Source organism: Rattus norvegicus, chromosome 1 (genome assembly GCF_036323735.1).
Source record: "Rattus norvegicus strain BN/NHsdMcwi chromosome 1, GRCr8, whole genome shotgun sequence".
Taxonomy (NCBI): domain Eukaryota; kingdom Metazoa; phylum Chordata; class Mammalia; order Rodentia; family Muridae; genus Rattus; species Rattus norvegicus.
The window spans coordinates 138,407,249-138,435,144 of record NC_086019.1 but is presented as its reverse complement, the minus strand read 5'-3'; the positions used below and the strand labels follow the sequence as shown (position 1 = coordinate 138,435,144).

The following is a 27,896-nucleotide window of genomic DNA, read 5'->3' as shown; positions in this document are numbered from 1 at the left end:
CTACATCCTGGTTGACACAATTAAACAGTTAGCAAAAAAGCAAAAGTGCAGAAAGCAAAAGGAAAGGTTAGTACAGTTAGCCGCTTTCCCAGTCACATCCTGGAACCACTGGCTTAGTCTTTGCTCCTGTTTTGTCTATGTGCTGCATCTCAAGGTTTGAATGGTGCTTCTATCATGGAGACAGTTGTGCTAAGGTCTGGGGACTTGTTATAGCCGGACAAAGGAAACCTAAGGAAAGATAATTGTAGGCCAGTACCCATGAAGACCCATTGTACAAACATCTTCCCCAATGTATTATCAAATCATTACCAAATCAAATATGAAAGCAGATGTGGAAGATCATATAAGATGATCCTGTGATGTAAACACAGTTCACTATATGTGTCTTAGTTAGGGTTTCTATGGCTATCATGCAATGCTGTGACCAAAAGAACTTGAAGAGGAAATAGTTTATTTGGCTTGTGTTTCCACAACCAAAGTCCATCACTGAAGGAAGTCAGGACAGGAACTCAAACAGGGCAGGAACCTGGAGGCAGGAGCTGATACAGAGCCCTGGAGGGGTACTGATTATCAACTTGATCTCCAGGGCTTGCCCAGCCTGCTTTCTGAAAGAAACAAGGACCACCAGCCCAGGGTGGCACCATCCACAATGATCTGGGTCTTCCCACATTATTCACTAATTAAAAAAACTATTCCATGGGTTAGTAAGCTTACAGCTCAATCTTATGGAGGCACTTTCTCAACTGGGGCTTCCTTCTCTTGGATGAATATAGCTTGTGTCAAAATGACATAAGACTATCCAGCACAATGATTACAGCAAATCAGGTGAACAAGGAATGCACACCATGGTAACAGCAGTGAGTGACAAGCCCAGAGCTAGTATTGTACTTAATAGTGAAAGTTTTCTAGTGAGATCAGGGGCAAGGTCAGGATGGTTGTTTGTTTGCACTCTGGAATATCCAATCTGAACATTCAGGGCAGAAGAAAAAGAAATGAAAGCCATCGAAATTAGGAAGAGGCAAAAGCGTCTGTTTGCAGATGGTATGACCCTATAGCCAAAACCCCCTATGTACCGTAAAAACAGCATGCTAGAACTAATAAACAAATCCAGTTGTAGCATGGGGAACACACATGCAAAAATCAGTAGTGTTTCTATATGTGAGAAATGAGCTATCTGAGAAAAAGCAATTAAAACCAGTGCCATTTACAATAGTATCATCAAACACTTCAGAATTCATTTAAGCAAGGAAATAGAAGAGCCATACACTAAGAACTATAAAACACTGAAGATGAAGACTGACGAACTTGCGAATAAATGGGAACATATTTATTGCCCAATTGGAAGAGCTGATACGGTTAAATGCTCATACTAACTAAAATGGTCCATCGTGCAATCCTTATCAAAATCCCAATGACATATTCCTCAGTGTTAGAAAAAATATAAAACTTGTATGGCACACAAGACACTGACTAAACGAAGAAATCTCAAGAAACAAGAACAAAGTTGGTGGCATTACATTATCCAACTTCATATATGCTTCAAAACTATAAAGATCAAGACAGAATTGATCTTTATACTGGCACGGAAATTAAAAAGCAGTAAAACAGAATCATGACCTAGAAATAAATCTACAAATTTATGATGATTGGTCTTTGGATTATATACATACATATATATTTAAATTTTTAATGTGTATGGGTGCTTTGTTGGAATGTATGTCTGTGTACCAGGTATGTGTCTGGTGCCTGAGACAGCCAGAGTAGGGTGTTGGGTCCCCTGGAACTGGAGCTACAGATGGTTGTGAGCTGCTGGGAATTGAACCCAGGTCCTCTGGAAGAGCAGCCTGTACTTTTATGCATGAAGATTTCTCTCCAGCCCCATGGTGGATTTGTCTTTGAGAAAATTGCCAATAAAGTACAACAGGGAAGGACAGATGCTTGAGTAAACAGTGTGGGGAACACTGCATATATACGCGGAGGACTGAAGTTGGACTCGTTGCCCCTCATTATAAATTATGCAACTATATTTCCCTAAGATGTTCAAATGCTATGGCTTGAAACATGGTGCTCATGGGTGTAAATCAATCAATGCTATGCCAATTGCTGTTCATCATTTACATTATTTTCTTCCTTTGCAATGTTTCCCACACAATCTGCCCTGAAGTTTCTCTCTTTAAATACTAAATCTCTTATGAGGACCTTTAAAGTAGCTTTTTTATTTAAATGCAAAATTACAGCATTTAACGTGTGGATTGTGAGACTAAAATAGTAGTCTTGAGAATGGGGTGATGATCTTAATTTTAGTTGATCTGTGTTGGTGTCTCTGCTTGTAAAGTTGGTGAGCTTATTATTTTGTTCCAACAGCCTATGCAGAAGATCACCTTTGGATGGTTTCTGATTCGCCATGGGGGTCTTGTGTCATCTTGCATTTGAATGTGGGATTTGTAGGTTGGGGAAAGTGAGCATTAGAGACCAATGCTCATGGGTCTCGGGTTATTTCACCACAAAGCCTAAGGGTGGAGTTCATGGTGACGAATGCTCTCTAATGTCTTGTCTTTTCTCTTTAACCCTCTGTCTTTTTCTTCTTCGTAGGGCTGATTGTCTACCTAGGAATGATGGCAGGAGCCTTCATCCTGGGGGGCCTGGCTGATAAACTGGGAAGGAAGAAGGTCCTCAGCATGTCCTTGGCTATCAATGCTTCCTTTGCCTCCCTCTCCTCCTTCGTGCAGGGATATGGAGCTTTCCTCTTCTGCAGACTCATCTCAGGCATAGGGTATGTACTGGCTCTCCTCCACCCCGAGTCTCATCTCTGGCCCTCTAGCTCCACGTGATACCTCATGAAGCATTTGGACTGAATGTTTTTGTTTGACTTTAAAGACCCTATTTAAAGGGCAGACATGATGGCTCAGTGGGTAGAAGGTACCAAGCCTGATGGCCAGAGTTCAGTAGCCAGAATGTACAGGGCAGAAGTGGAGAACTAACTCCCACAAGTTGTCGTCTAATGCCTATGGGTTATAGCATGTCTTGCACACATGATAATAACTAACTAACTAACTAACTAACTAAATAAATAAATAAATGCAATAACTTTTTAAAGGTCAAAACAATCCAAGAATACTTTGCAAATGTAGGGGAAGCCTCATTGATGGTCTCTTAAATTAATGAGCCTTTCACCACAGAGCCCAAAGGTACAGTAGAAAACAATTTGGTTTCTGCTATGACAATTTTAAGTTTATTACTTGATGACCTCTCTCTGGTGTTTTCTCTCTTCAGTATTGGGGGCTCCCTGCCAATTGTTTTTGCCTACTTTTCTGAGTTCTTATCACGGGAGAAACGCGGTGAGCATCTCAGCTGGCTGGGTATCTTCTGGATGACTGGGGGCATCTACGCATCTGCCATGGCCTGGAGCATCATTCCACACTATGGTGAGGCAGACTTAAGATAGTTTCAGGTTCTCTGTTTCTATGGCAACCACATCAAATAAATACCTGCTCTTGACCTTATTCCCTATCTTGTACACAGTTTCTGTATGTGACTTTTTTTTTTAAAAAAAGATATAATATTGCAGACAAATTGCTAATTTCAGTTTAGAAATGATGTCATCTCTTACCCTCTCCTTTTCTATTTCTCCTCCATCCACTCCTTTCTTTTCCTCTCCTTTAAATTTTCTTTTACCTATGTCTTGGTGTGAGTTCTCATGTACACACTTGTGAAGGACAACCTGCAGGGCTCAGTTCTCCACTCACACAACCTTCATTTCCTCTGATCCTCTTCACTTCAATGACTGGAGCGTTGTGAGGAACGTTTTACAGATGACAAATGGAACAAAATCTTTCTAAGGATTTCTTTGGCACTCCACACCAAAGGGTTGTGCTGTTTTGTTTTCTTCTCTCTCTCTCTCTCTCTCTCTCTCTCTCTCTCTCTCTCTCTCTCTCTCCCTCTCTCTCTCTCTCTCTCTCTCTCTCCCTCTCTCTGTGTGTGTGTGTGTCTGTGTGTGTGTGTCTGTGTGTGTGTGTGATTTCCTATTAATTTTTTCAGTATAGGATATCATTGGGATTCTAATTGAAACTTCACTGAATTTGTAGATTTTTTTTGGTAACCTGGCCATTTTAATGATATGAATTCCACTAACCAATCCATCAACATGAAAGTCTTTTCATCTCATATCTTCTTCAATTTATTTTTTTCCACACCAGAGACACTTTACTTCCTTTGCCAAGTTTATTTATAGTTATTTTTGAAATATTGTGAATGGGATTAAAAGGTTTCTTTGTAAATTTGTTATTGGTGTGTGGCAGCACTGATGACTGTTGTATGTTGACCTTTGTATCCTGACACTATACAGAAATACACCACTTTCATGCCTGATGTCATTCTTAACTGTTCACAGAAGGAAAGCAATCCATGATCATTTTATCCAGGACGATTTTATTATCTCCAATAAGTAAACACTGTGATCTCTACAGAAAGACTTGACAACATTGACTTTACTATTAGTTTTGTTGAGAGGCAAATAGGGGAATAAATAGCAATTTTGAATTTTTTGATGCCTTTTGAGTATTCTGGTAGTGCCATGGGCATTCTTCAAAAGTATTTATTTATTTATTTATTTGTTCATTTGGCAAATTGTTGATTGCTATGCTCTGCAGTGCTCTAAAATCCTACAGACTAGTAGGGGCATTATGTGACATTTTCTAGTTTTAAATCTGACTCTACAGTGTGTGCTGAGCTCAGGGAGGCTGATATGTATCGTTGTAAGAAATAGTGGCAGTATTTATGACGCTGTATTAGTTGGGGCATTATTGGGTGCATTTCTGTGATCCACTGATAGATCAGACACGTCAGTGGTTTTTAGTTTTTAGAAGAAATAATACAAGTTTCTTTCTCCTGTAAAGTCAGGCTGATGTTTCTGATTTGCAGATGGCTGTGCTCCATCAGTAGCTGAGCCTCACGTCAGACATTTGGACCGTCTTTAGCAGATGCCCTGTAGCATCTTAATGGTTTCAATGCTAAATGTCCTCCACAGGCTCATATGGTTTGAACAGTTGGTGCCCAGCCAGTACTACTGTTTAGTAAGGTTGTGAACCTTTTGAACATCGGGTCCAGCCAGTAGATATAGGTCCATGGGGTAGGCAAGGAGATTATGGCCTAGCTCTGGCTTGTGACCTGTGCTTCCCAGTGGCTGAGATGACCAGCTATCTTATATCACTGCTGCCACAGCTGTTGACTGTCCCTACTATGCGTTCTCCACCACGTACTATGGGTTCTGAGCTCTTGTTCTCCCTTAAGTTGTTTCTGTTAGGTGTTCTGTCGCAGGGATGTGAAAACTGGCTTTTCTTGTCTTTCACCCGTAAAAGAGCATGGACAGTTCTGTTGCACGTTTTCACATTTATTTATTTATTTATTTATTTATTTATTTATTTATTTATCTATCTATCTATCTATCTATCTATCTATTTATTTATTTATTTATTTATTTATTTATTTTTTATTTATTTTCTTCGGGACAGGGTTTCTCTGTGTCGTGCTGGCTGCTGTCCTAGAACTCACTTTGTAGACCAAGCTGGCCTCAGACTCACAGACGCCTGCCTGCCTCTGCCTCCTGAGTGCTGGATTTAAAACGTGCACGAGCATGCCCGGCTCTATGCAGGTTTTTAAAGGGCAGGAAATAGAGCTTATGATCTCCATTCACATTCTTTTGTTCACATCTCTGTGGTAGAACAAATGCTACTGCAATGAATGCTGGGAAACACGGGCCAGCTGGGCGTCTAGAAAACAGAAAGGAGTTAGGGACCATCATTGTGGTCATTTTTAATATTTGGGAATCAACTAGATTTTATATCATTAGAAACACAGTTATGAATAGGTCTACAGAAGAAAAGACAATTTTCTGGCAATTCTGTCAGTAGGCAGTTTTTTATGACTTTAGATATCAAATTACATATACCTAAAAGGAGGCCATTCTATCCTTCACCAGATACACATTTTAATTTGTTACCTACTTGGGCACACGGTTCCAAGGAAGAAAATTTTATTTATTTGTTTGCTTATTTATCTTTTTCCTCCAGGCATCAAACGTTTATTTAAAATTTTTTCCATTAATAATTTATTTATTCATTTTACATCCTGGTCACAGCCTCCCTCTCCTCCCAGTCTTGCCTCACACAGCTCCTCCCCTCCCCCTCTCCTCTGAGAAGGCCCCCTGGGCACCAATTCATCCTGACATATCAGGTCACTGCAGGACTAGGCACATCCTCGCCCACTGAGGCCAGACAAGGTGGTCCAGTTAGGGAAGCAGATCCACAAGCTGGATGTGGCCCTTCTTTATGTAAGACAACTTCCTCTGTTAACCAATTATTGTGTTAGCACTATAGAACTATTTCCACATTTGCATGAAGTTACTGAAAAACATTTTTGGTGAGGTCAAATCTGGATAAAAATAAATAAATATTTATTCTGAATAAATCTGAGTAAAGTCTGAGTAAATTAGTGCTGTTGTGCAGTATGGGGCCACGGCACCCCATCTTTACAGCTGTACTTTCATGGCTTACAGAACAGGAAAAAGAAGTGAAAAGAATTCACTTGAGGCTCCCTGCCAGCCCAAAGTACAGTAGTTCCCAGGGTACAAACAATCTTGAGAATTCAACTTTGAGAATCTTCGAGAAGTCAACTCTGACTTCCTCTGGTTGGAAACATGTTCTCACCTCAACCAGTCACCATTTACCAGAAGGTGCAGGTCCTGGCTGGGTTAGAGTTCTTCTTCACCCATGGAAGTGTGCACAGGGTGGTGGGCCAGTATGATCCGTGTCATGTGTCTGCAACACAGTGGGGAAGTGGAAGGGTAGGAATGGATCTGTAAGAGGAGAGAAGAGTCACAGTAATCACCACAACCTGCATTAGTTTATAAACCTTAAAACACACACACACACACACACACACACACACACACACACACACACACAAACACATGCACGTATGCGAGTGTTCATATCTGAATGCATGGTTTCTTTTTTGGCTTTGCTTTTTAAAGCAGGATTTCATGTTGTGGTCCTGGTTGGCCTTGAAATTTCAGCAGCTTTCCTACTTTTATGTCCTTTTTAAAAAGGTTTATTTATTTATTTTATCCATGAGTACACTGTCACTGTCTTCAGACACACCAGAAGAGGGCATCAGATCTCATTACAGATGGTTGTGAGCCACCATGTGGTTGCTGGGAATTGAACTCAGGACCTCTGGAAGAGTAGTCAGTGCTCTTAACTCCTGAGCAATCTATTTAGTCCTATTTCTGTGTCTTAACTGCTGGGATTACAGGTATTTACTAAAGGTCTGGTGGGGAGCAAACAAGACCAAATGAGAGACTATGTTGAAGGGACCACATGGTTGCTGTCTGGTCACTGCTGGCAAACAGTAGTGCTTGTGGCTAAATACTTTACCCCAAATGGATAGGAATCTTCTTTATTCTTATGCCTGTATAAAATCTGTGACTTTTATATTCTAATTTAGAAGTAGAGGTTTAATCAATGCAGGTATTAGCTTGGAGGAAAACTATTCTAGGCAAGTTTTGGCAGAATCAGAGTACAACAGAGCAATTATTTACTTTAAGCGTCGTTTTACCAGGGCCAGTGTTTGATGCACAGCGATAAGACGTTTGATGGCGTGTTTCTGCATGTTTGAGACGTGCGTCCTCTAACAAATGGGAAGGGTGACTTTAGGAAGGCGACTGAAGCTTGTATATGCAGCTTGTACAATCTGTTTAGTTTTGCTTTTATAAGACGGAATCATGGGAGTCCTGGCTCCAGAAATTTGGGCAACTGATTCACTGAGGAAAAAAAATGTCAAAACTTGGAAAAATCCTCCTCCTTCTCCATCTCCCCTTCCTCTTCCTCCTCTCCCTCCTACTCCTCCTCTTCCTCTTCCTCCTCCTCCTCTTCCTCCTCCTCTCCTTCCTCCTCCTCCCCTTCCTCCTCCCCTTCCTCCTACTCCTCTCCTTACTCCTCTTCCTCCCCTTCCTCCTCCTCTTCCTCTTCCTCCTCCTCCACTTCCTCATCCTCCTCTTCCTCCTCCTCTCCTTCCTCCTCCTCCCCTTCCTCCTCCCTTTCCTCCTACTCCTCTCCTTACTCCTCTTCCTCCCCTTCCTCCTCCTCTTCCTCCTTCTCTTCTTCCTCTTCCTCTTCCTCTTCCTCCTCCTCTTCCTCCTCCTCTCCTTCCTCCTCCTCCCCTTCCTCCTCCCCTTCCTCCTACTCCTCTCCTTACTCCTCTTCCTCCCCTTCCTCCTCCTCTTCTTCTTCCTCCTCCTCTTCCTCCTCCTGTCCTTCCTCCTCCTCCCCTTCCTCCTCCCTTTCCTCCTCCTCCTCTCCTTACTCCTCTTCCTCCCCTTCCTCCTCCTCTTCCTCCTTCTCTTCTTCCTCTTCTTATTCCTCCTCCTCCTTCTCCTTCCCCTCTTTCTCCTCTCCCTCCTCATGAGAGCTCATTGGGATAGCCTGGAAAACACTAAAAACAAGCGGGTAGATGATGGAAGAATGGCTGTCATTGTAGTCAGCCCCACCAGATGTTTGTGCAATCCTGACAGAGAAAAGTAGGGCAAGCTGAAAGATCAGCCAGCAGAGCAATCCGTGCCTCTGAATTAATGTTGTTCCAAATATTTGGAGGCAGCTCATTATTTAATTTTATTCAATTTAAGGCTCCAAAGATGTGCCTAATGAACGCAATAATGCAAATGACTGAAATCACCAGAAAAGCCACAGAAGCATGAGGGAATAATGGATGTTAGTTATTTTACACACATTATCATGAAGAAAAAGTCTTTCTGATGCAGGATACCTTCTAAATATACCAATGTCAGTCCCTCTTTCCTAGCCATCTATTTGAGTTTGACTCCCTCGGAAGTTTTGATCAACTTTGCTTCTAATGATGCCAGAACTGTGCTTGGACCTGAGCCGACCTTGTGCAAATAATGCTATGGTTTTTATCTTTCCTTGACTAGTATTACTCCCAGGAGGAAATATGGGCTTTTTAAATTAAAATTAAAATGAATCATCAACCCCAGTGAGACAGGGATGACCAATCTGTGTGAAAAGAGGGTTGGCTGTAATGGAGCACACTGGATGGTGTATGAGTGCCCTCTCAAAGGGCCGTCTCACCACCTGGCCTCCTGCTTTGCTACTGCTGTTCAGCTGTATGTGCGGTAGGAAATGTCTGAGGCACAGATGTGAGTTAGAAGTCAACTGTGGAAACAAGGCTGAAGCATGATGGGAAATCAAAAATCTCAAGATGTGAGCTTCCTGTCACCTGAGCCAGCCAGAAAGTGTTTTTTTAGTTAAAGGACTAGAATTTTTGTGTCCAAGAAGTTACTATCTTCTAGATGTTAAGAGTGAGTACATTCATTTCTTAGGTATTATCTATGAAAATACTGATTGGGCTGTTTTCAGATAAGCCCTGAGGGGTATTGTAACTTCAGCCTTTGCCTTTCCAAAGTAACTCATCGATTTTATTCAGCAGCTCTTACACTGAGTGCCAGGTAGTTACTTCTAAAAAGGTTGAATCCCGTCTTGAAGCTGATGAGTCATTATGGGTTTCCGGGAAAGGGCGTGCATAGCAAGCTTGCAGGGGACCCAGGGAATGATATAATCCTTGAGGTAATGATATGCTCAGGATTTGAACTCTGACCTATTTGACTACAAAAACCCAAGTTCTTACCATTGTGCTGTGTTGTGGCTCCTAATAAGAGGGGGGGTTGGGCTATCCATGAGAGTGTTACAAGTTAATGCTTGGGTAAACTCATATAGCCACTATGGAAATCACAACAGAAGATTCTCTCCAAGCAACCAAAACCAAATAAAACTAGGGCTCTCCTACAATCCAGCTATGACTTTACTAGATGCATACGTAAAGAAATCTAAGTAAAGATACTGCAGAGCTGGGCACACATCTGGGTTTACCACAGCATGGCTTACAGTAGCTAAGGTATGGAACCAACCTGCATGTCCATCAAGAGATAACGAATAAAGTAAATGTGGTGTAGATATAGAATGAAGACTTGTTCAGCCATGAAGAACATAGTTAAGTCATTTGCAAGAAAATGGATGGAGTTGGAGATTTGTTGAAAGACAAATATTGCATGTTTTCTTTCATATGCACAGCCTAGATTTAATTACGGATGATGTGAAAGTAGGACAGGACAATTTGGGAAGACAAAGGGGACTATAGGAAGGGGACAGATGACAGGATAATGGGATGTGAATATAGACAAGAGCACATGGCATGCTGCGATGAAAAATGTCATGATGAACCCATCACTTCATGCTATGTATGACTTTACACTAATAAAGCCTTAACGTGCTTTCTCAGTGTAACCTCTGAAAAAGAGTTCAGTAATACTTCACACAACAGCTGCTCATAGAGCCTAGTCACATGCCCTTTCAATGGTGGGAAGATTCATTTGAATGGAGAAGAACATTTGCTTTTGGAAACATATTCAGTCACATCAGGATCTGTGATGCTTTCCAACATGAGGTCATGAAGCCTGCTCACTGCAGTCACTTGGAGCTGGTATCGTTCTTTGATCTGAGTAAGAGGGAACACTGATCCATGCGCTACCATAAGGCCTCCTCTGGGGTGATGCCACAAGTTTCACTTGGATTCCCCAAATCCCTCTAAACAAGATCATGCTTTGGGAACTCAATCCCACTGAATGCCTATGATCGAGATAGGATCCCTTCTCCACCATGACAGTCTTGGGTGTTTCTTCCATTTGGCATGGGGAGCCACTTCTTATGTAGGAAGAGAAGGGCATGCAGGGAGAGTGCCTCCTAGGCCTTGTTTGTGGAGGTATGGCAGTAGAACATCCTCAGCTAACAGTTTGTTCACTAAGAATTAGATGTCTATACAGGGCTGAAGATATAACTCCATCAGCACAGTTTTATCCACCATACACTAGGCCTTGAATCTACCTCCAGCACCATATAAACTGGGTATGATGGTGCATGCCTGCAATCCCAGTATGTGGGAGGCAGAGGTAGGAAGACTGGAAGTTCGTGGTTAGGGCTGGGAAGGTGGCTCAATGGTTCTGTGCATTTATTAATCTTGTAGATGATTAGGGTTCTATTCTCAGAGCCCACATGGTTGCTCACAACCATCCATAACTCGGGTTCTAGGGTACCTGATACTCTCTTCTGACCTCTTTATATGCTAGGCACACAAATGGTGTGCATACATACACGCAGGCAAAACACTTATTCGCATAAAATAAAAATAAATATTTCAGATAGAGACGTTTAAGATGATCCTTAAACCAACAAGTTCCAGGCCAAGTTGGGCTAAATATGAGACCCTGGCGGAGCAGAGAGATAAAGGCAAAAGTAAGACAGTGATTTATCTTTTTTCCTTTTCTTTCTTTCTTTTTTTTTTTTTTTGACAAAGTCTCATCATCACTCACAGTCATCATCCTGTCTCAGCCACCTAAATACTGAGATGATAAGCATGCACTCCCATGTTTGACTGAGGCTGTTGTTTTCCTATTATATATTTATATAAGAACCTATAAATGTCAGGCAGGCCCAGAGCTCAGGGTTTGTTAAAATGCAGACTCCCAGCTCATATCCCAGACTGAGAAGCTCTGGTGCAAAACAGGGAATCTGCATTTTTTTTCAGCAAGGCTGAAAGGCTGGAGTGAGCGTGAGAGCTGGTTCTTCCATTTTGTCTGCTGTGGAAAAAAGCCTATTCCACAAATCTGCTTCCTTACAGGCTGGGGCTTCAGCATGGGAACCAATTATCACTTCCACAGCTGGAGAGTGTTTGTCATCGTCTGTGCTCTGCCTGCCACTGTGTCCATGGTGGCCCTGAAGTTCATGCCAGAAAGCCCCAGGTTCCTGCTGGAGGTGAGTCTTTACCAGTCCCAGGAGTCCTGGCCTAGTTCACTCAATCCCCGGCTGTGTGTTCTCTCCTTGTTTCTTGCTGCACACTTTCCTTCATTGATGACCTTGCCTATCACTAAATCTGGTTTCCCTTCCTCTTGGTGATGGTGGCAGGGCATGAATTGGAGCTCATAGTGTAATAGGCAGGGACCCTCCCTCAGGCTTGGAGGGTACTGAAAGACAGGTCTTGGCTCACCTTATGGTATTATCTTTTCACAGCGGTCCCAAAGAGGAGACCCATCATATTTTCATGCATGCTTGTTTTTTTTTGGGGGGGGGATGGCCACAGTGAAGTCTTTGCTAAATCTTGTCACTATCCCAGAGCCTCTAGGACTCTTAGCTCTACAGGGCCTCTACTCACTAGGAAGCTGCTGGTGACCTTATGAGTTTGCTACGCTGGGGGCCCTTGTGCCTACAGCCATCAGAAAGCAGGAGCTGGGAGCAAGTGACGGGACTCAGTCTCATACAGCCTCAGTCCTTAGATCAGCCTCGTCGATGACTATTGCAAAGATGATCCATGTCTAGTTCTCTCTTGCACCCTACTTTCTAATCACATACACCAGGTAGTTTTTCGCCAGGGCCATTGCAAAACGCAAACTTCGCCTCTACATTTCTTATGGATGCCCTAACAAAGTGCCAGAGGTTGACACCAACAAATTTATCTCACAGTTCCATAAATGAGAAGCAAAAAATGAAGGATTCAGCAGGGCTAGGCTCCCTCTGAAACTTGCAGTCAAGGATGTTCCTTTCCCGTTCTTCACAAGGACGCTGCCAGTCATAGTGGGTTGGGGAACCACTCTTCTCAAAGATGAACTGATGTTAACTAATTCCACACAGCAGCCTTCTTTCTGAATAAGGCCACATTCAGCAGGACAGTGCCAGGGTTAGGGTGGTACTTAGGACCTCACTCACAGTACATTACTTTTTGCTTCATCTCATCAGTAAGGAGCATGGTCCCTGCTCCATGATCCACTCAACTTTGTAGTGATAACAACATACGACATTTATCCCTTGAAGCCAAAACCTAGTTATTCTTCCAATGCAGGATAGACTGTGGACTTTTTTTTTTTTTTTGGTTTTATATATATATATATATATATATATATATATATATGTGTATATATATATATATATTATTAACTTGAGTATTTCTTATATACATTTCGAGTGTTATTCCCTTTCCCGGTTTCCGGGCAGACATACCCCAATCCCTCCCCCTCCCCATCCTCCCTCCCTTGCCGCCCTCCCCCCAACAATCACATTCACTGGGGGTTCAGTCTTAGCAGGACCCAGGGCTTCCCCTTCCACTGGTGCTCTTACTAGGATATTCATTGCTACCTATGGGGACAGAGTCCAGGGTCAGTCCATGTATAGTCTTTAGGTAGTGGCTTAGTCCCTCGAAGCTCTGGTTGCTTGGCATTGTTGTACATATGGGGTCTCGAGCCCCTTCAAGCTCTTCCAGTTCTTTCTCTGATTCCTTCAACGGGGGTCCTATTCTCAGTTCAGTGGTTTGCTGCTGGCATTTGCCTCTGTATTTGCTGTATTCTGGCTGTTAGACTGCGGACTTTTTGTAGGCTATCACAGGCCTTACCTGTGTCTAATGGGTCCATGTCTGATCCTTCAGACCCAGCACGATGTTTAGGGGTGGAGGGAATTCCATCCCTGTGAAAAAGAGTCATAGGCAGCCATGAAGTTTCACGTCTCTATTTTGGATTTTCCAGATGGGCAAGCATGATGAAGCCTGGATGATTCTCAAGCAAGTCCATGACACCAACATGAGAGCTAAGGGGACCCCTGAGAAGGTGTTCACGGTGAGTGTGCTCGTCTGTACCAACAAGGCACTTTACCACTGTATTGAAAGAAAAGTATTCCTTTAATAATCCCATCATTTTCATACTCAAAGATGTCTTCATCAGAATTATTTACAGTGTGTGTGTGTGTGTGTGTGTGTGTGTGTGTGTGTGTGTGTGTACAGGTGCATGCACACCATAGCATACATATAAAAGTCAGAGGATAACTGTCAGGAGTCAGTTCTCTCCTGCCCCCTTGTGGGATTCAAGCATCAAACTCCCAGTCATTAGGCTGTGTGCAAGCACCTCTACCCAGAGCATCATTTTACCCATCTTGCCACTCCTAGGTAGTTTTTTTTTCTATTATTGTTTTCTAGTAACATTACCTGAGGAAGGTTGAGAAGGTGCTTCACTCAGAAGAGTACTTGAGGCACATACATGAGGACCTGAGATTGATCCCCAGAGCCCACAGTAGGAAAACACAGACACATAGACACATATACAGAGACACAGACACACACAGACACAGACACACAGACGCACAGACACACAGACACACACAGACACACAGACACACAGACACACACACACACACACACACACACACACACTAAATCATCAAGAAAGGGGGAAAAGCACATTGGGGTTGAAGAGATGGCTCAGTGCTTAGGAGCATTTGCTGTTCTTGCAGAGGACCAGGGTTTAGTCTCCAGCCCCTGCATGATAACTCACCATAACTTCAGTACAGGGGATCTGATTCCTCCTTCTGGCCGTTATGAGTATCAGACATTCTTGTGATGTACAGACTCACCTGCAGACAACACCCACCCCTATCCTCACCCACAAAGGTAAAAATGGGTGACTTTAGAAAAAGAAAAGGCTAGCTATATTCTTGTTTACATAGATCCACATGAAGATTTGTGTATGGTATTTAGATGCATGCACTAGCATTTTGGGTATCACCACACACATCCATAGACATCGTTTCTCTCCATTAGCCTCTCATACTATCGTTTTAATGAATGAGACTGTCATTTTAGTGAACATCAGTGCTCAGAACATTAACACCGCTTTCAACACGTCCCTAATGCCAGAGGCTCATTTATATCGTTTTATTGCCTGTTTCTATTAATATTGCTGTGATGACTTTCCTCATCCACGTAGCTCCTCTCTTCATGTTCTGTAGAAATAAAATTTCTGGCTCAGATGGCATTGATTATTTTTATTATTGCTTTTATTATTTGCCTTTTTGAGATTGTAATATAATCACATTTCTTCCCTTCCCTTCCCTTCCCTTCCCTTCCCTTCCCCAAAACCCTCTCAAATTTCTCCTTGCTCTCTTTCAAATTTATGGCCTCTTCTTTAGTTAATCATTGTTACATATACACAGACAGACAGACAGATACATTTCTAAACATTTAAATAGAACCTTGAGATGAATTCCCAAGTTACATCTCATTAGAGTTATGTTACCTTTCCAAACTACGAGTTGCAGGCTACCCTTTTCTCTCCACCCTATCAGTACTGGCTGTTAGCCTGGGATTAAGAACAAGGAAGTGGTGATTTCCATGATGCTTTGCTCCTGCTTGCCATACTTTGTAGCCAGACACCAGCAAGGCTTGGCCCAGGCAGCTATTTGCGCCTGCACTTATGACACCCCTTCAGACCAGGTTTCCTGAGAAGCCATTCTGGACAAGGTCCCACCTAATTCCCATGCACCCACTCTTTTCCTTCTTAACCTGTGGCTTAAAGCCCTGGATTCTCAGGTAGGATCACATAGATGAACTTGAGTTTCCCCATGGGGAAAGGCAGAATGTGTGCCTGCAAAGACATTATTACAGAGATTAAACAAAGAACTCAAAACAATGCCTGCCTTGGAATATTCCAAAATATTAACAGCTATGGAAGATGTTATGACATATGTTTTTCATAAGTTATCTCATTACTATCTTTATAGAAAATTGCTTGATAGCATGTTTGCCCAGTTCTTATGCTCCAACATTAAAAATAATAGACAATTTACTTTTAATTTTAAATTAATTTCTACATATTTATAAATAAGTCTACTGTATGTATTAGCAAAACCCCCATCCTCCAACCCACCTCTTCCCTCTCCCCTTCCATTACTTCTGTTTGTTCTCCTCGACACTTTTGCTTCTACTTTTATGGGATCAGTACATCCATTACTAAAATGTATTATGAAGAACAAACAAGAGAAATGCTCCAAATGAAGATGTCAATGGCTCTCCCACCTTTCTAGCCTACACACATTCTCTCCGATGGGCTGTGATGCCAGGAAGGTGACAGCTGCAGAAGCCAGGCATTAGAGCAGACTCTGCCCTCTGCCATCACACCAGCAGCTGTCCTTCCTGTTCCACAGCCTGGGCAAGTCCAAGCTCCAGGTTCTTCCTGGGAGGTTTGTCCCTAGCCATCTCTCTTCCTCCAGTCTCTGCATTCACCTCAGCTGCAATGACTTTTGAACCATATCAACCTGACATAGGACACACATCCAGACACCCACCCACCATCTGCAGCAAGCATTTGTGAATTTGGTGGCGTTACTGAAAAGTTGACGATAATGGAAATTATATCAGAACACATAGTTTTGCCCTTTCTTCCTGCCAGACTTTCCCTCCTTTTAAAACCTCTTTTTGTGCTCTGATGCCCTCCTCCACAGCATGCCCTGAATGCTATGAAATAGGAGAACCTTCTTGGCTCCTGTATGGTAGGGTATTGGTCTTTGAAGTCCGAATGTGTCTCTAGGATTCCTGCATAGCCCATATATTTGATTAAATGTTTTCTCACAACTGTGGACTCTTCTAAGAGGTGGTTCCTTTCCACTCCATTTTGTGTGTGAGTGCATGCATGCATCTGTGTTGGCATGTGTCTGTGTCGGCGTGTATACGTGTACGTGTACGTGTACGTGTGCGTGTGCGTGTGTGTGTGTGTGTGTGTGTGTGTGTGTGTGCGCACGTGCATGTGAGTATGTGTGCATTCTTCATTTCTTGGGAGTGTACTCACTGGATTCTCAGCTTATGCTTGGTCACCTTTCACCATAAGACTCTCCCAGGGCAACCGGACTGTGACTTCTGTAAGGAATACTTCTGGAAACCTGGCTTGGCTTGTGAGACTGGCTGTCCTTTGTTGAAAAGAGATCCCACTTTCTCACTTGGCCAAGTGCAAAGAGATAAGATCTTGCACATTACAATTAGGCTTTTATCCGAACAGAAAGTGGTTTGCTAGTCTGCAGCTCCTACCCAGTGGTGGCTGGGATTCCACTGTGGGAGTTCAGGGGGAAGCTTCCCTAGGGTGAGCTCAGGCAGTCAACTAGTTCATGTTCTTCTAGGAAGTTTGAGATGATAAAACCAACAAGTACCCCCAACTTCTAAAGGCAAAAGCTAAGGTGTTTACTTCAGGACCAGAGTTCTTCATGTTAGGGATGTGAGCACACTGGGAAGGACGCCCATGGAGATCAGAGTGCAAGATTCTGGGATCTTCTTACTCTAACATGCATGCCATTTCCTAGACCCTGGGGCCTCGCATCTGCTTTTAGTGATTTTTTTTCTTTTCCTCTTCTTCATCTGCGTTTAACCTAATAGAAAAGGGGAACTAAAAGGTTATAGCTATGTTCAGTGTCCCAAACTGACTTGTTGATCATGAGCTATGTTGAAGTAGATAACTGGATAGTCCAGGAAAGAGGGAAACGGGGAGTAGGGTGGGGGTGGGGCAGAGGAGGAGGAGGAAGGGAAGAGAGGGGAGGAAGAAGAGAATGGGAAGAAAGGAATCAAAGGAAGAAGGGACGGAGGGAGAAAGTGCAGGAGAGGGCAAAGTGGAAAGGAGGGAAAGGGGAAATGCAGGAGAAAGGGGAAGGGAGAGAGGGGACAGAAGGGGAAGGGAGGGGAGGGGAGGGGAAGGGAGGGAAGGGGAGGGGAAGGGAAGGGAAGGAAGGAAGGAGTAAAAATACCAGGAAGGAAGAACTGAAAGTTGACCGACCTCAGGCAGCTGGCGGTCAGCAGAGGGTTGCATACTCTGCCCACCTGGGCAGAGCCACCAGCTCCTGTCTTGTGTGTCCCTTTCAGTAAATCCCTCATAAATGCGTTCAGCCGCCCACACCAGAAGAGGGAGTCAGTCCTGAAGCTGTTCGGCTAAGTGCTCACCTCTCCTTGCCCCAGGAGCTGCAGGCTTTTGCAGCTCTGATATAGTCCTCCCACGCCTGGATAGCCACAGCTAGAAGCTTTCCCGCAGAGAAACCTTGGAGGGTCTGGGATTTGGAGCCGTCTACTAAGAACTTCGGCAGGGTAAACAGGAACAGAGGCCATATGCTCTTCTCGGTGGCACCAAAGAAAGTGTTCTAATTAATCGTAAATTCGAGCAGTTGTGCTGGAAATCAACACGCCCACTCCCAAAAGCCTAGGAACAGAGTGTTATTTTTCCTCAGGGAGCAAAGCAAAGAAATTTTACACCACAGAGGCTACTTTGGTGATTTGGAATGTGCTTCATAAGGTGCTTTCAAATCTGCCATCATCTTTTCCCTTTGTCCTCCTCTGTCAGTAGCTGGTGCCAAGACGTCCAATGGGGTTAGATGATGATTTGAGGCGAAACCCCATCCGTTTCTGATGGGTCCTTCTGAGGTGCCTTCTGTGATGATTGCCTACTCCCCAGGCCAACCCCAGAGGAAAGAACTTTTCACAGGCTGCTCATCTGTAGCTGGGAGGCTCGGACATCAGATGTGACTGTCAGGCAGTTGAGTGGGCAAATGGCCATCCTGAATATTATCTAGCCCCATCCGTGTTTCTCTCTCTCTCTCTCTCTCTCTCTCTCTCTCTCTCTCTCTCTCTCTCTCTCTCTCTCTCTCTCTCTCCCTTTAAGTTTTGTCATTCTTTTTTGTTTGTTTGTTTGTTTTGTTTTTATCCCTATATTTTATTTAATTTTTTCTCCATCTTTATTAAATTGGGTATTTCTTATTTACATTTCGATTGTTATTCCCTTTCCCGGTTTCCAGGTCAACATCCTCCTAACCCCTCCCCTTCTATGTGGGTGTTCCCCTCCCACCCCTCCCCCCATTGCCGCCCTCCCCCCAACAATCACGTTCACTGGGGGTTCAGTCTTGGCAGGACCAAGGGCTTCCCCTTCCACTGATGCTCTTACTAGGCTATTCATTGCTACCTATGAGGTCAGAGCCCAGGGTCAGTCCATGTATAGTCCTTAGGTAGTGGCTTAGTCCCTGGAAGCTCTGGTTGCTTGGCATTGTTGTACATATGGGGTCTCGAGCCCCTTCAAGCTCTTCCAGTTCTTTTTCTGATTCCTTCAATGGGGGTCCTGTTCTCAGTTCAGTGGTTTGCTGCTGGCATTCGCCTCTGTATTTGCTGTATTCTGGCTGTGTCTCTCAGGAGAGCTCTACATCCGGTTCCTGTCGGCCTGCACATCGCCATATTGACCATTTATTGGCTGAAGCAAGAAATGGAGAACTTGATCTATTTTATCCCATTTCAAATGCTTTGTTAGAAGACCAGTAGAAACTGCTTCTTATTTTTATTGAGCATGCTCTTCTTCCTGTCCTATGAATTCAGGGAAAGTGTCTCCATGGTCTCCTTAGCACTGACTAGGTCTACAATTCAACGATTAGTTTAAAAACCACATTGACTTGAAAGTTGCTGATGTAGTGAGGGAGGGTTGTTTACATTAGACTTTTCAGGTTTTTATCCCTTGAGGGGAACACAGACCTTTTTCACTTTACCTGACTCCAGAACTCTCATTTATAGCAAGAGAATCGGGATGTCCAGGAAGCCATGATTTCTCTCATTTCGTTGTGTTTTTAAAAACATCTTAAGTAGCAATGTCTCTTCCCAACGCTGTTGCTTGCCTGTACTCTAACTCTTCCTGATGTTTACACTGACTGGTTAATAGAAGTGTGAATTTTAATGCAGTAGCCGCTTTAGTCAGTCAACATATCATAGACCCAGTAACACACACTTCTCAATGGCTTCATTTCCTGAAAAGACTAGAGTTCATTTTGCTTGCAGTCACATATATCCACAGGGGACAGTTCACTGGGAGCTGCCACGTAAATCTTCATCAAAAATCAGAGGACTGTGAAATGTTTTTAAAATTCTAGATAATTCCACAAAGCCAATTGCTTTTAAACATTTAGAAGGAAAAATATTGAAGGTAAATAGTGTTGAGATAGTCACATCCATCTTTGCTTTCCAGGTTTCCCACATCAAAACTCCCAAGCAAATGGATGAATTCATTGAGATCCAGAGTTCAACAGGGACTTGGTACCAGCGCTGGTTGGTCAGGTTCATGACCATTTTCAAACAGGTATGGTCTGTGAGCAGCTAGGAGGGGAGGCTGCCTCCACAGGAGTCTGTTATTTCAGAGGGTGAAGAATGAAGACTGCACAAGCATCCTTAAATTAAGGCAGCATGACAGGGAGGCCAACCCAAGGAAGGTGTCTGCTCTAGGCAGGGCCCCCTCTAAACTTGCCCTGTATCTAGAGATGAGAGTGATTAAACCATAATGTCTTCTCCTGCTGCTCTTTCTCAGAACTGGGGTTCTGATAGTCTAAGTAAACACCCTTCTCTCCAGCAACTTCTCTTTAAATAATTCATAGCAAGGAAGATTTGATAGAAATAAATGGCTCTGGGGTTCTAAGTGACTCTGGGACGGAATCATTATGGCTGACTCCATTTCTGCCGGAGTCCTTCAAGCCAGCTATTGAGCACTGAGGTAACCAGCCAACTTGACCTGAGACTTGATGGGTTCATGCTTTATGGTCAATAAATATTTGAAGCTTCTCCCTGCTTGCAGGGTAGGGGGTGTAGAACTGGCTACGACAGTTTACTGAATGCCCTAGAATTTCAACTTGGTCTGCTTTTGGTCACATTTACCAAAGTACCATGTTCCTAGGGTAAATACTACACGGGTGTTGATGTTCAAAGCTGGCCAGAAGGAAGGGCTGAACATTCCTTGTTATCTAGACAGGGCTCCTTCCTCTGGAGGAGAATGGGCTACTCCTTTCTTCTGTGATGTCCTAGGCAATTTATTTTAAAAAATCTGAGAAATGTGTTCTCTCTGTCACCTGTCCTTCCCTTTAACTGTTTTTTACTGGTATGCGTCTTAGGTGTGGGATAACGCCTTGTACTGTGTGATGGGACCCTACAGAATGAACACCCTGATTCTGGCTGTGGTCTGGTTCACCATGGCCTTAAGGTAAGTTCTATCTCACGCTGGTCCCTTAGTCTGGTTTATAGATCGAGGGTTATAATTTGGTCTGGTGCACAGTTTGTCTCAGAGTGGATGCTTTGGGCCAGAAGTAACAAGCAACACAATCTTGTTATTTCTGTGAACGGAAACCTCTTCTCCCAACAAGAATCCTTAGAGCAGTCAGGAGGAGTTCTAGCCTCAGGCTAGTCTTACTGATGTGTTTGCAAAATGCCTGCAGGCTTCCTGTGGACAAAACATCTGCACTGAGGCATAGCAGACGAATAGAAAATGGGTATGCTCATGGCATACAACTTAGGTTTTCAGTATACATAAGCTTTGTGGAATAATTGTAATGGTGAACTGCGTCACTACTTCTCCTCTTCCTCCTCCTCCTCTCCCTCCTCTTCTTTCTCTTCCTCCTCCTCTTCTTCTTCCTCCTCCTCCTTCTTCTCTTCCTCCTCCCCTCCCTCTTCTTCTTTCTCTTCTTCCTCCTCCTCTCCCTCTTCTTCTTTCTCTTCTTCCTCCTCCTCCTCCCCTCCCTCTTCTTCTTTCTCTTCCTCTTCCTTCTCCTCTTCCTGCTCCTCCTCCCCCCTTCCTCCTCCACCTCTGTCAACACCAAAGATTGCCTGTTTAGGAGAGTTCAAGTAAGCACCGACTGTCAATTGTGAACTTCTTGCTTCCATTAGCTATAATACTTAATTACTGAACTTCTGGCTTATTTTTTTAAACCAATGGCACCTTTCTCAGGAGCTCTGGAGCCAACATTTCTTTTTGTTCCAGTAGCCAGATGGCAGTCTCCTTTCCTCCTACTGGTTAAGGAACTGAGATTGGCCCGTGTGGGTTTTGACTCATTGGGGTTGAAGATACCTGTACTTTCCTGAAGGTTGGTGTTTGACCAGCTCTTGTCTTACTGTGCCCAACAATGAGGAAACAACAAAATAAAGCAAACCAGATCAAAACAAGAATCAAGAGCTGGTTCTGGCTTTAAGCTTCAGGCTGGTACTCCAGGCTCGTGAGCTTCAGTTTTCATCACCTTGCTTCCTAGGTGGGTTCTGCAGGCTGTGTACAGCACTTACAGGCTGTTCTGCTGTGCAGACAAAGAGCATCTGATCCACAGTGCTCAACTAGGAAGACTGTACACTTAGATCTGTGAAATCGCTTTGTTCTACAGCCCATGTGTAGGGAACCTCAGAAGTTGGCTGGGGACACCCTAAGACTAAGTTCCCAGTGCAAAGGAGATTTATTTGCTCCAGAGGGAGAGAGGCTGGGGACAAGGGAGGAGCTAGAAGAAGAAGGAGAGAGAAGAGGAGGGAACAAGTGAGAGGGGACAAATGGGTGAGGGAGAGTAGGGAAGGGGTATTTGTTCAGTTGGGGTGGGGAAGACAAAGGACTATCTCTGGGTAGAGGGAAGACAGATGTAGCCCATAGGTAAATGGCAATTGAGAAGGGTAAAGGGGGAAACCCATGTTAGGATGAGGTGTTTGTTTTAATTGGGAATGTTCGTGAAGTGAGACAAAGGGGGCTTTTGATTGCTGGACTTGATAGGTGGGCCTTGTAGTCAACCTCAGGAGGAGAAAAAGCCAAATAAAGGAGAGGGCCTTGGGGCCTAGCTTTAGGGATATAATCTAACAGTTTTAGCAAGGCAGAAGGAATAGGGAGAAGGGCATGGCCTGCTAGAGACATGTTTGCCAGCCTTGAACTGGCCACAGTCCCTTCACCATGACCCCAAACAACTCCTTTACCTCAGAAAACTCTGAGCTCTGGTGATCTCTTTGATAGTGGGGTGAATATAATTAAATTAATGTGACCCAGTATCTGGGTGAAAGGGATGGAAATCAGCTCTTTCAGATCCAAACAGGTTGATTATAGACGAAGCCTATAGAGGAATTATTTAATTCCAACATTCCAGAAGCCAAATACACTGGGCACACTAATATCCAACTCACCAAATGTTTAAAAAGTCGGCTTTATTTATATTTATTTATGTTGAATTAAAATTCATTTAATAGGTAATACATTCCAAATGTTGGAACACCAGGGAAATCTTACCTCTGCTCCCTTCTCTCTCTTACACCCACTCCCTTCTGCCTCCAGCATGTAATCATCTTTTAGTTTCTGTTTTTCTTGTTCCACCCCTCCACACACACACAAATGTAAGTAAATGTATACAGATATATGTAGATGTACATACATAGCTGTTTCCCAAAGTCTGTGTATATATACAGGTTTTTTTTTTGCAAGGTTTGTGAATATGTGTAGCTGCTTCCCAAGATCTGTGTCTATATGCAGATGTTCCCATGGTCTATATACACACATAGCTCTTAGTCAAGGTCTATTTATGTATGCAGATGCTTTGTTCTCCTTTTCTTATTCAAGGAAAAACACTTTGCATTTGCTTGTTGTATTCAATGATATATTCCGAGTGTCTATCCACCCCAATCAACTAAGGTTTTAGTTTCCCTCCTTCCCTCCTTATTTCTTCTTTCTTCCTTGTTTTGAGATATCATTCATGTAGCCCAGGATGGCTGAAAATTCACTATTTAGCTGAGGCTTTACTTGAATCACTGATCCTCCTGCATCCTCCTGCTAAACGCTGAGATTATGAGCATGTCCTACCATATGTGGGCCTTCCTTCTTTGAAGAAGAATAATATGTCTGAGTAGCACCGCACACTACCCCATCCATCACGTATCATTAACCACGGCTCCCTTGCAAGCCTTCTTCGAGTTTCCAGACTTTTACTATTGTAAACAGTGCAACAACGCCTAGACCATGGGCTATGCATTTGCACTGGGAAATAAAGGATTCATAGCTCTTAGTGCTGAGATTCCTGAGAGAATCTCTGGCCTGGTTGCACGGGGGCTGCGTTGTCAGTGAACTGGATTCCTGGAATGGAATTCAAGGGTCAGAAGAGATGGCCATCAGAATATCTTCAGGCGCCAGTCAGCTCTTCTCCATATGTGCTTTCCTTTATATCAATAGAACAGAGCATTTTTGCTGTCAGTCTCATATCTGTTGCTTTGACTTGACGTCTTAGGGTTTGGGCTATAATCTATACCATTCAAAAGGAGAGCTGCTTTTATGTTTTATGTTTTGTGTTTCTGTGTTTCATGTGAATATGTGGGGTGTATATGTATGTTTCTCTTTCTCTCTTTGTGTGTGTGTGTGTGTGTGTGTGTGTGTGTGTGTGTGTCTATGTAAGCCAGACATTAAAAGTTGGGTGTCAAACCCAGACACTATTTCTGATGCCAAGAAGTGCTTACTGACAGGAACCCAGGATAGCAGTCCCCTGAGAGGCTCTGCCAGAGCCGGACCAATACAGATTCGACGTACACAGCCAAACAGTGGACTGAGAATGGAGACCCCAATGGGGAAGTTAGGGCAAGGACTGTAGGGGCTGAAAGGGTTTGCAACCCCATAGGAAGAACAACAATATCAACCAACCAGACCCCCCAAAGCTCCCAGGGACTAAACCACCAACCAAAAAGTACACATGGAGTGACCCATGGCTCTAGCTGCATATGTAGCAGAGGATGGCCTTATCTGGCATCACTGGGAGGGGAGGCCCTTGGTCACATGGAGGCTTGGTGACCCCAGGATAGAGGAACACTAGGACACTGAGGTAGGAGTGGGTGGGTGGGTGGGAGAACACCCTCATAGAGGCAGGAGGAGGTAGCTGGGGATCAGGGCTTGTAGAGGAGAAACTGGGAAGAGGGGATAACATTTGAAATGTAAATAAATAAAATAACCAATAAAAAAGAAAGTTGGGTGTCTTCCCAGATTGTTTCCACATTATTTACTGAGGCAGGATGGCACCAAACCTGGGTCTTGCTGATTCTTCTAGTCAGCCAGCTTGCCCTGAGTATTTCCTGACTTTACCTCTCTAGGCCATCTTGTCTACCTCTGACTTATGCTGGTGCTGGGGATCTGAAAGCCTCTCCTCAGCCTTGCATAGTGAGCACTTTATCCACTGAACTATTTGCTCAGCGCTCTTCCTGTTTTCTGCCTTTCATCTACCTAGGTTGTCTATGTGCTGCTGAGTGGAGAGCATGCGGTCTCAGTCCTCACACCAGTGAGAACATCTTTACCATGTCTCCTTTTACTACAGTTCTGGCTTTTGAGTTAAGATGTGTATTCTATAGGCTGGAAAATACCCACCAGTCCCTAACCTACTAGTAGTTTTTTGCTTTGTTTTGTTTTGGTTTTTGTTTGATAACAAGTGAGCTTTTAATCGAGTGCATTTCAGAATATCATTTTCTTCTTTTAGATGGGTTAAATGTGACAAATTTTGTATTCCTTTTTTTAATAATGAACCGGATTACTACATTAAATGTGATCTACCTCATGGATGCACATTCTACTGCTGAAAGAATGAGCCAGCCTGGGGTCTTCTTAGATTCTCTGCCTACTCTCTTGCAGTTACTATGGCCTGACAGTGTGGTTCCCCGACATGATCCGGTATTTCCAGGATGAAGAATATAAGTCTAAAATGAAGGTGTTTTTTGGTGAGCACGTGCATGGCGCCACAATCAACTTCACCATGGAAAACCAGATCCACCAACATGGGAAGCTTGTGAACGATAAGTAAGTATGTAACCCTGGGCTTTCCTTGGGCCCGAGTGTCAGTCCCTGGGCATTCCCTGGGATGATGAGAGTTGAATGTACTAAGGGTGGACTCCAAGGATACCGTGGGCCTCACAACCCATTCTGGCTGTTAGGGATACTATGGTCCCCTGATGGCTGAATCCATATCGCACTGACCCCTCAGGTTCCCTTCATGCTCTGACTATGAGATGACATGATATTTGGTGGAGGGTAACCGATGTGCCCATCTTTTCTGAGAACTTGATCCTTTGATGAAAGGGAAGAGAACGCCACAGCCCATCAAGTGCCATGTTATTCACTAGGCTGAATCACATCCTTTGAGTGTGGTCTGTACCTAGCCAGCTCTTAGAGTGTGGATGACAACGGTGTGAGTGACCCCGGTTTTGCCATTGCACTGGGAAATAAAGGACCCAGAGCTTCTAATGCTAAGGTTCCTGAAAAAAAAATCCCTGAAAAACAACCGTAGTCTAGTCATTGAGATTTTCCTTTGATTCTGAGCTTCTCTGTGCTATTATGGAACTATCTTCTGTGATTCTTCATATAATACCACTTCAGAAGGTGGACTAGTATATTCTGTGGTCAGTGGGAGTCTTGTTCTCAGGGGAGAAAACCAGCGGATTTTGGAAAGGTTGCTTTCTCAGTCCATGTGACTCATCGCCCTCCTTGCTGGACAAATGACAGGGATAGTTTAGACAGCTGAATTCCCTCTCTGAGGCTGCCCCATGGAGGTGAAGTAGTAGATGGAGACAGGACATTAGATAAGATATGCTCCAAGTCATATTGTTCTTCAAGATGAGCCTGGGCCCTTGAAATTGCCTTCTGGGACTGTACCTAGTAAGGTCACTGAGTTAAGTGGTGTGTGAGTGACCATAGAATTATGTGGGATTTCTGGAGATACTGTGGCCTAGACACATCGCTGTCAATGCCATTAACTCCACATCCTCCACCTTATCACAAAATTGGCACCGTCGCAGGGAGTACATAATGTCCCCTCTGAAGCCTATTGAATTCAAAAATCTATCTAGCTTCATGGACAAATTTGAAAATGTGCCAAGCTTGTCTTCTTGTATTTTACTGCCACCTGGTGGTCAGGACATAACAATACTTTTTCTTTCGAAGCTCCAAGCTGTTGGTCCTCAGCATCCTTTGTGTCCTATACTTCCCCCGTGACACCATGCACTCGTTGTTGTTGCTTAAAAATGTAGATGGAAGTGATTTATAAAACGAATGGAGGAAATGACTCCTATAGAAGGGCCTCAGACTTGCTCCATGTGTTGTAGGTCCCATTCAAAGCCAATCCGATCCTTCTGAGAAACCTATTCCCTTGGCCTCAAGAACAAATCAAAGTGCACAGATCAGTTTTGGCCCCACCCCAGGGGATCAACCACTGGTGCATTTTATGGATCATGGTACCTCTGCATTCCAACATAGAGTTTGCCTCAGAGTTTGTGAGTTTCTCAAAGAAAGGCAAAGGATTAAATTAATATTTTATATTCTTAGTCAAAATGCCAGGTTAGGCTACCCTTACTAGTAATTAAAAAATAGATTGGGCTCCCATCTAAGTATGTATTAACTATATAGCTAGCTAACTGATGTGCCTTCTTCAAGGAGATAGTGATTTGGCAGCACTGGCTTGTGAGTGGGTCAGCCCGGGGAAGAATGCCAAGGAGAGGCCTGATTCCTGTCTGTGGAAGATCAGGACCCTGGAAGTAATGACCTGATTTCCATTTTTCTTCACAGCAGAAGAAACACGAGGCTGTACTCTGAACCCTCGGGGTTGTATCTGTAGTGGGACTGCATCACCCTTCACAGAGGTGACTTGCCAGCGAGGAATGGAAAGGCTTTTTATTAAAAGTCATATAAAGTCAACAGGGCTTCCATTAAAGGTCAGCTGCGAGTAGCTTGGAGTGCAAATGAGGCTCGTGAGATTTACCTCTAAATGAGCATGGCAGGAAGCATGGAGAGCAGAGGGGGAAGGCAGAATCATGCAATGAGCAGAGGCGGATTCCAAGCACCGCCAGAAAGGTCATCATGCCACCAGGCTCCTCTTTTAAAACACTAACTGTGGCTAATTTCAATACAGTAAAGTCCTTTACAAGTGCCAATAGTAGGTGGTGAGCATGGGCAATTGCTGGAATATACTGGGCTGTTCAGTCTCACAGCTGGCATTTGGAGGTCACAGTTCAGCTATAGATCGCATAGTAGATTATGTGGGAACATTTCTCAGTACCATTTCTCGCTTTATGTGGGTTCTTCTTGATAGTCTTTCTGGGCACTTTGTGTTTTTGCTGGACACTGAAAATAGGGTTCCTTTCTCCCAATGAAAGGTTTGAACACATGACTGCAAATACAGAAGAGCTCTGTTGATTGTTGGAGGCTTGCT

The 27,896-nt window shown here is 43.7% G+C and overlaps 1 protein-coding gene across 8 annotated transcripts in view; it reads left to right on the top strand.

Annotated features, from left to right (window-relative positions):
- Sv2b (synaptic vesicle glycoprotein 2b) overlaps nt 1-27,896 on the top strand; it is a 174,368-nt gene that overhangs the window by 127,491 nt on the left and 18,981 nt on the right. For all 8 annotated transcript variants that reach the window (XM_017588701.3, NM_057207.3, XM_008759493.4 and 5 more), the window contains 7 exon segments: nt 2,593-2,773; nt 3,274-3,425; nt 11,743-11,876; nt 13,634-13,723; nt 19,913-20,023; nt 20,826-20,914; nt 25,328-25,492. In XM_017588701.3, coding sequence (XP_017444190.1) covers nt 2,593-2,773; nt 3,274-3,425; nt 11,743-11,876; nt 13,634-13,723; nt 19,913-20,023; nt 20,826-20,914; nt 25,328-25,492 — 922 coding nt within the window.